The 8,905-nt window shown below is 36.4% G+C and overlaps 2 protein-coding genes across 2 annotated transcripts; both read right to left on the reverse strand.

Annotated features, from left to right (window-relative positions):
• Window positions 1-606: 606 nt before the first annotated feature.
• LOC116020265 (receptor-like protein kinase 5) lies at window positions 607-2,009 on the reverse strand. The gene is made up of 2 exons (XM_031260749.1): window positions 1,123-2,009; window positions 607-1,022 (listed from the first exon to the last, which is right to left on the reverse strand). The coding sequence occupies exons 1-2, from the start codon at window positions 1,667-1,669 to the stop codon at window positions 607-609; spliced, it is 963 nt and encodes a 320-aa protein (XP_031116609.1). The 5' UTR covers window positions 1,670-2,009.
• LOC116020266 (receptor-like protein 52) lies at window positions 1,733-5,383 on the reverse strand. The gene is made up of 3 exons (XM_031260751.1): window positions 5,357-5,383; window positions 4,119-5,151; window positions 1,733-3,984 (listed from the first exon to the last, which is right to left on the reverse strand). The coding sequence occupies exons 1-3, from the start codon at window positions 5,381-5,383 to the stop codon at window positions 1,733-1,735; spliced, it is 3,312 nt and encodes a 1,103-aa protein (XP_031116611.1).
• Between the last annotated feature and the right edge of the window lie 3,522 nt (window positions 5,384-8,905).

Raw genomic sequence — 8,905 nt, forward strand, 5'->3', positions numbered from 1 at the left:
CATATTTAGAATATTTGTATTCTTTTTCTTAGGAATTACTCTGTATTGTATTAGGTAAATATTGATTCTTTACCTAATTTATATCTTTAACATTAATTTCTTAACGATACAAATACTCTTGTAAACTTTAGGTAATATATATAAGTATCATTTTTTTTCTCTACGCATGATGCATCTTCTTTACCATCTACTCATCTAGCGTGTTTTTCTTCTTACAATATTTTAAATTGTATCACTTACATGATGCTTAAAATAGTTTCGTATAAGAGAAATTAAAAACTTTAAATGTTCCATTCATCCATTTATATTATCTTTTTGATTACTCCAACTCAATTTATGTTTTGTGTAACTCTTACTCTATTCTTGTTATTTCTTTAATTCCTTTTGAATTACCTTCTCTATAAAATCACTCTTGAATGACCTTATTTACAATCTACTATTGCCTATATTCTAAAATTTTACAGTTTATATCCTCTATTTGTAAACCATGATCTTCATCTTCCAATATCTCCTCACTACCAGAACACTTATTTACAAAATAAAAAACTGCTTATTTACAATCTACTATTGCCTAAAGTCCAAAACTTCACAGTTTCTATCCTGTATTTATAAACAATGATCTTCATCTTCCAATATCCCCTCACTACTGGAACACTTAATAAGCGGTAAAACATCACGCTCACTAACACTTCTTTCTTTGCCATATGGTGATAGAGGGCTGGGATGTTGGAGGATCCGCAAGGCTTCTCTCATGGTTGGTCTTTGAGCTGGAGTTTTACCAGTACAGAAGATCCCTAGCTTGAACACTCCACACATCACATCTATGTTCTCTGCCTCCTTTATTTCCTCATCTAAAGCATCCTCAATGGGGTTTTCTTCTACAACATAGTATCGTGCCCAGTCAGCTAGGCAACAATCCATATCTCCATCATTCGGCTCTCTTCCTGTCACCAGTTCCAGAAGGATCACCCCGAAGCTATACACATCAATCTTCTCATTCACTCTTCTAGTTTTTACATACTCTGAGATAAACATTATTAAACCAAAGTTTAACTTGCAAAATTCATTATTTGTAACACAAATTTAGTTAGATAGTGTGGCAACATATGTATAGTGACTCACCTGGAGCTATATACCCACACGTGCCAGCAAAGGTGGACATTGTGTTGGGATCACCATGTTTCATCAACATTCTGGCTAGGCCGAAATCTGCAATCTTGGCATTGAACTCTGAATCTAGAAGAACATTGCTGGATTTTACATCCCTATGAACAATTGGCGGTGAGCAGTTGTGATGCATATAGGACAGCCCTTGAGCAGTTCCGATTGCGATCTTCAGTCTAGTAGGCCAGTCAAGGAATTGGCCATGTGATCTTTTCTTTGCATGAAGCCACAGATCCAGGCTGCGATTTTCCATGTATTCATACACAAGAAGGTTTGATTCTTCACATGAAATGCAGCACCAGAGCTTCACTATGTTGGAATGACGAATTGTTCCCAGTATTTTAACTTCTGCTTGAAACTCCTTCTCACACAACTTGTAGTTGTTCCGAATACTCTTAACAGCAACTTTTTCTCCAGTGCGTAACGCCGCAACATAAACTTTCCCTGATCCTCCACTCCCGACCATATTGTCCTCTGCTAAATTTGGTAAAATGTCTGATTCCATGAAGTTTAAAGTGTGGAATGGTGTGAGCTTCCAGTGTTGAACCAATGCTTCTTTTCTTTTCTTTTATTCCAATCTTCTAATCTTGAACACATGCACCATATATAGAATGACCACTAGAAACAAAAGAGCTACTATACTTCCAATAATGGCAATAAGTTTGGATTTCTCAGTTTTTTCTCTACAATCCCTGAGGCCTAATGAGGGCGTAGTAGCACAGAGACCAGGATTGTTCAAGAAGCTCTTTCGAAAAGACACAACTTCAAATTCATCTGGAATTTTCCCCGAGAGATGATTGGAGGACAGATTAAGTGAATTTACAACCAAATGACCTATTTCAGGTGGGATTTCTCCAGAGAATTGGTTTTCAGAGAGGTCTAGCTGATTAAGATACAAAAGACTTAGTGCTGGAGGGATTGTACCTGAAAGTTGATTTCTGCTGCATGTCAATGTGGACAGTGACTCCCAAGATATAATATTTGAAGGAAAATTTCCAGAAAGCTTATTCCCATCAAGCCTAAGGACTGATAAAGATCTAAGGGCAGTGAGTTCATGAGGAATTTGACCTGTTAAGAGATTATTGCTTGCACTGAAGAAATACAGATTGCTCCAAGAAGAGATTGCCGGAGGAATTTCACCAAAAAATTGGTTGTTACTAATATCAAGTATAGATAAATTTGATGTAATGTTTTTTGGCAGCTGACCAGTGAACTGGTTATTCTTAATAAACATTTTTGGCAGCTGACCAGTGAACTGGTTATTCTTAATAAACAACCATTTCAATTGCCCAGTGAACTGGTTATTCTTAATAAACAACCATTTCAATTGCCCAGATGTCCAAACACCATCAGGAATTTCACCAGAAAATCGGTTGTTGCTAATATCAACAATATATAAATTTGATGCCATCTTTTGTGTGCTAATATCAACAATATATAAATTTGATGCCATCTTTTGTGGCAGCTGACCAGTGAACTGGTTATTGTTAATCTGCAACACTTCCAAATTCTCAGCCGTCCATAAACCTTCAGAAATTTCACCCGAAAATCGGTTGTTGCTGATATCAACTAGAGATAAATTTGATGCCACCTTTTGTGGCAGCTGACCAGTGAACTGGTTATTGTTAATCAGCAACTCTGTCAAAGGCCCAATTGTCCATAGACCATCAGGAATTGTACCGGAAAGATTGTTTCTCTCAACCCTGACTCCACTCATGGTGTTGCAATCCTCAAGTGATTTTGGTAACTCACCCGTGAGATTGTTGTCAAAAGCATAAATGCCATACAATACCTTATTATAACACAAACCATCTGGTAGTGATCCTGTAAGATGGTTTTTGGAGACATCAAAAACTTTAAGCTTCGAAAATCGACCTAAATCTGGCGGAAGTTCACCTGACAGATTATTCATGAAGAGTTCAATAGAAGACAGTGCTGGCAGTCTACCTATGCCTACTGGTATTTTCCCTGATAATTGATTCATGAACAAGGCCAAATTTTCCAACTTTACCATCTTTCCGATGTCTTCTGGAATGCTCCCCGTCAAGCTGTTATTAGAAAAATCAATAACATTCAAATTCAATGCCATAACTGGACGGGGAACAGGCCCAGACAATCTGTTTGTGTAGAGGAAAACCGTGGTCAAATTCTTGAGCAGGAAGAAGTCACTTGGAATGTTTCCACTCAAGTCATTTTTGCATAAATCCAGGTACTCTAGTGCTTCCATGCTGCTGATATTTTCCGGGATTTTGCCAATCAAGTTGGCCTCTTTCATCCAGAGGTGTCTCAGTTTCTTCAACTGGGTAAAACTTGGCGGGATTTCCTGTGGTGAGAAACTATTCTGGCTAAGAACAAGAACTTCAAGATTCAGGAGGTTGCCAATCTCTGGAGCGAATGAGCCATTTGTGAACAGTCCAGCTAGCTGAAGTTCTTTTAGACCTTTTAGGCCTTCAATTCCAGCTGGAACGCCGCCCACGAACCAGTTAGAAGACAGTTTAAGAACCTGTAGTCGAGGAAAAAGCAGGCTAATATCATCAGGGATGATGCCACTGAGGTTGTTAAAAGAAAGGTCCAAGTATTCAAGATTGGAACAATTGTACAGAAATGTAGGAAATGATCCAGGGATATTGTTGTTGTTGAGATCAAGATGAGTGAGATTTTTCAGGTCGCAGATGAAGGGGGGATTGTGTCGTTGATGATTAGGGCACCAAGCTGAATTTTGGTGACGACGCCATTCCGGCAGGTGATTCCCAGCCAGGTACAGTGGTCTGATGATGAAGTCCAGTGATGAGAGATGTTTGGTGAGTTCGAAAAGTGCTTCTTTAAATCAAGAAGAATTGATCTGTCAGGACTGTTGCCACTGATATGGGATTGTCCATGGCAGAGGAAAGNAAATCGGTTGTTGCTAATATCAACAATATATAAATTTGATGCCATCTTTTGTGGCAGCTGACCAGTGAACTGGTTATTGTTAATCTGCAACACTTCCAAATTCTCAGCCGTCCATAAACCTTCAGAAATTTCACCCGAAAATCGGTTGTTGCTGATATCAACTAGAGATAAATTTGATGCCACCTTTTGTGGCAGCTGACCAGTGAACTGGTTATTGTTAATCAGCAACTCTGTCAAAGGCCCAATTGTCCATAGACCATCAGGAATTGTACCGGAAAGATTGTTTCTCTCAACCCTGACTCCACTCATGGTGTTGCAATCCTCAAGTGATTTTGGTAACTCACCCGTGAGATTGTTGTCAAAAGCATAAATGCCATACAATACCTTATTATAACACAAACCATCTGGTAGTGATCCTGTAAGATGGTTTTTGGAGACATCAAAAACTTTAAGCTTCGAAAATCGACCTAAATCTGGCGGAAGTTCACCTGACAGATTATTCATGAAGAGTTCAATAGAAGACAGTGCTGGCAGTCTACCTATGCCTACTGGTATTTTCCCTGATAATTGATTCATGAACAAGGCCAAATTTTCCAACTTTACCATCTTTCCGATGTCTTCTGGAATGCTCCCCGTCAAGCTGTTATTAGAAAAATCAATAACATTCAAATTCAATGCCATAACTGGACGGGGAACAGGCCCAGACAATCTGTTTGTGTAGAGGAAAACCGTGGTCAAATTCTTGAGCAGGAAGAAGTCACTTGGAATGTTTCCACTCAAGTCATTTTTGCATAAATCCAGGTACTCTAGTGCTTCCATGCTGCTGATATTTTCCGGGATTTTGCCAATCAAGTTGGCCTCTTTCATCCAGAGGTGTCTCAGTTTCTTCAACTGGGTAAAACTTGGCGGGATTTCCTGTGGTGAGAAACTATTCTGGCTAAGAACAAGAACTTCAAGATTCAGGAGGTTGCCAATCTCTGGAGCGAATGAGCCATTTGTGAACAGTCCAGCTAGCTGAAGTTCTTTTAGACCTTTTAGGCCTTCAATTCCAGCTGGAACGCCGCCCACGAACCAGTTAGAAGACAGTTTAAGAACCTGTAGTCGAGGAAAAAGCAGGCTAATATCATCAGGGATGATGCCACTGAGGTTGTTAAAAGAAAGGTCCAAGTATTCAAGATTGGAACAATTGTACAGAAATGTAGGAAATGATCCAGGGATATTGTTGTTGTTGAGATCAAGATGAGTGAGATTTTTCAGGTCGCAGATGAAGGGGGGATTGTGTCGTTGATGATTAGGGCACCAAGCTGAATTTTGGTGACGACGCCATTCCGGCAGGTGATTCCCAGCCAGGTACAGTGGTCTGATGATGAAGTCCAGTGATGAGAGATGTTTGGTGAGTTCGAAAAGTGCTTCTTTAAATCAAGAAGAATTGATCTGTCAGGACTGTTGCCACTGATATGGGATTGTCCATGGCAGAGGAAAGTGAAGAGTGTGAGGATGCAGAGGTTGATTGGCATGGTTGACATGCAATATGCATATACTCTGGGCAGTGATTTTAAGGTATTCTACAAGTAAGGATTGTTGGCATGCAAGTTCTTCTATCTTGCAGATTTTTGTGAGGACTTTCGTCAGAGTGAACTTAGTAGTCTTCGTCAGAGAGAATTTTTTATTTTTTATTTAATAAACAAGTTATAGCCCGCAACCCACCCTAGGGTCAAATTATTCTATGGACTCGAATCCACCTTGCACAGTGAATCTGAGTTTAAAATACATAATTTACATATTGAGTACTTAAATTTGCCTTTTTTTATTTAGTAAATTCATCGGGTCTTTCTCCTGAAATTCTTACCCACAAAGAGGACCTATTGAATTTATAAGCTACCCCATTGGGTTCAAAATTTACCTATTGAATGTTCACAATTCAAATTGTGAACATTCATTATGTAAAATAATAAACATTCAGTATGTAACCGTGTATTTTGAACACGTCCATTTTACAAGATAGACATGGCTTCATGGTATAATTATTGGCTGCGGGCCTTCCTGGATAGGCCCGTTAGGCCCACATTTTCGCAGACCATATATTTTATTATCCTAATTTGCCCCAGTTGTTATGCCATGGACCCAGGTCCACTATGCAAGGTGGCCCCGAGTCCATGTTCACAATTTCATAACTCCATGTTCATAATTTCATAATTCCATATTCACAATTTCATAGCTCTACGTTCACAGTTTAATAACTCTATATTCACAATTTCATAACTCTATGTTCAATAGTATCAAAACTTTGTGTTCAACAGTATAACACAATTTTGAATTTATATAACAAAATTGTGAATATAGAGTTCAAAATTTGTGAATATTGAGTAATGTAATTTTGTACATTGAAATCTAAAATTGTGAACATAGAATTCTAAATTTGTGAACATAAAATTCTAAATTTATAAACATAGACTCGGATCCACCTTGCTAGGTAGACCCGGGTCCATAGCATAATTTGCCAATTTGCCCTATCGCAGAGTTTTGGTCCACTTTTGACACCCCTAATCTTGTGTAAGGGGGGTGTATTCAATCACGATTTTCATGAACTTTTAAATACTTTTATCAACTTTAAAAGTTTGGTGGTATTCAATTTAGACTTTTATAAACTCTTTAAAAGTCTACCTGTATTCAATTCAAACTTTTCAAAACTCTTTAAAAGTATACAGGTATTCGATACAGACTTTTATAGAGTTTTTAAAAGTCTACTGGTATTCAAAAAGTTACTGACTTTCACAAATTCTGTCAGAATAGGATTTCTATAAACTTTTTCTTCATTAATATAAATAGATGAAATCCAACCCTCCAACCCCAAACTTTTCAACATTCTCTACAGACTTTTTTTCGCCTATCTTAACAAGGCAAAATTTTCATCAATTTTATGGTACGTTTCAAATCTTTCATAAATACTTTTTTTTAATGTTCAAGCAAATTTTTTGTTGCCATCGCAACAAAATAATTGCTTCGATCGCAGCAAAAAAAATTGTTGCGATCTTGCTGCTGTTCGCAGCAAATTTTTTAATTTATAATTTTTTAATTTTATTTAATTAATATGTCTATAATTTTGTATAATTGTATGTTTATTAATTATTAATATATATATATATATATATATATATATATATATATATATATATATATATATATATTCTTTAGGAATAATATACTCTATTTTTGTGACATCAATATTTTTCTTTTTATATTTTTACAATGCACTAATTTATAGATAATATATTAATAGAAGTTATGGAATGTTTGTGAGGGTGTATTCAATTTAGAGTTTTAATGACTTTTGTAAACTTTTTAATATGAAAAAGCTTTTAAAAGTTTATAAATGTTTGTTCTATGGATATTTATAAACTCTTACAAAGTTTATAAAAGTTTAAAAGATTCTAAGAAAGTTTACAAAAACTCTACAAAAGTCAATTAAAATCCATCACTTTAAAAATCTTTGAAAGTTTTTAAAAGTCTTGATTGAATACAACCCCTAAGACTCGATCTCATAACCTCGCATTTGAAAGACTTCTATTTTCCTTAAATTTCCTGAAAATTAAATAACCAAAACATGCAAAACTTAGCAAATAAGGGTAATTTAGTCAAACACAAAATCCTATTAACTGTTCAATCTTTGCAAATACAAACTTCTTTCTGGCCGACCTAATTAAGGAGTAAAGGGTAAATTATGCTGTGGACCCAGGTGGACCTGGGTCCAAAACTACGTCGTGTTTTTCTTTTTTTTTTTTTTTTTTAAATTAGTAAACATATTGCTGAGTATAGAGTTGTCCAAAAATGTGCGAATGTAGAGGTTTCAAAGTGTGAATGTAGAGTATAGAAATCGTGAATGTAGATTTATGATTTTGTGAATGTAGAGTTGCCCAGAAATGTGTGAATATGGAGTATAGAAATCGTGAATGTGGAGTTATGCATGTGTGAATCTGTAATAGAGTTAAGAAGTTCTAGCAACTTGCAGCCCTATAATGTGTGAATGTGGAGTTCTCAAGTTGTGAATATGGAGTATAGGACCTGTGAATATATAGTTTTGAATGTGTGAATACATAACAGTGGTAATATAGTTACTAAACATATAATCCTGTAATGTGCGAATGTGGAGTTTACAAAGTGTGAATGTAGAGTATAGTGTATGTGAATGTAGACCCAGGTCCACCTTGCAAGGTGGACCTGGGTCCACGGCATAACAACCCGAAGTAAAGTATATTAGTTTTTTCATACCAAAATAGTTGAGGATGCAGAGGTTGTTTGGCATGGTTGACATGCAAAGTGCATATATTCTAGGCATTGATTGCTGGCATGAAAATCCTTCTATCTTAACAGAATTTTTAAGGAGAAAGACTAGCCACTATTGCAGTATTGTAGAGTCAAGTTAGTAGTCTTCTGGAATCACCGTAGTGGTCTTTTAGTAAGTTTTAAAAAAATATATCATAGTAACTGGTTGTTATTAACAATTTAACATCCTGTGGAAGTTTGTTAATATTACGGCCAGCGGGCCAGGTGCAGTGGTCTGATGATGAATTCCAGTGAGAAATGTTCGGTGAATTTGAAAAGTGCTTCTTTAAATAAAAAAGATTTGATCTTTCAGAATTGATACTACTGGTTTGGGATTCTATATGGAAGGGTAAAGTGAAGATGAAGAGCGTAAGGATGCAGAGATTGATTCTGGTTGAGAATGATATTGTTGACATACATGCAATGGGCATATATTCTGGGCAGTGACTTTAAGGTTTTCTTTAAATAAGGATTGTTATCCTCTTTCAAATTTTATAGTCGAATATATGAAGGGATTAAGTGTGAA

The sequence above is a fragment of the Ipomoea triloba genome, chromosome 5 (assembly GCF_003576645.1).
Source record: "Ipomoea triloba cultivar NCNSP0323 chromosome 5, ASM357664v1".
Taxonomy (NCBI): domain Eukaryota; kingdom Viridiplantae; phylum Streptophyta; class Magnoliopsida; order Solanales; family Convolvulaceae; genus Ipomoea; species Ipomoea triloba.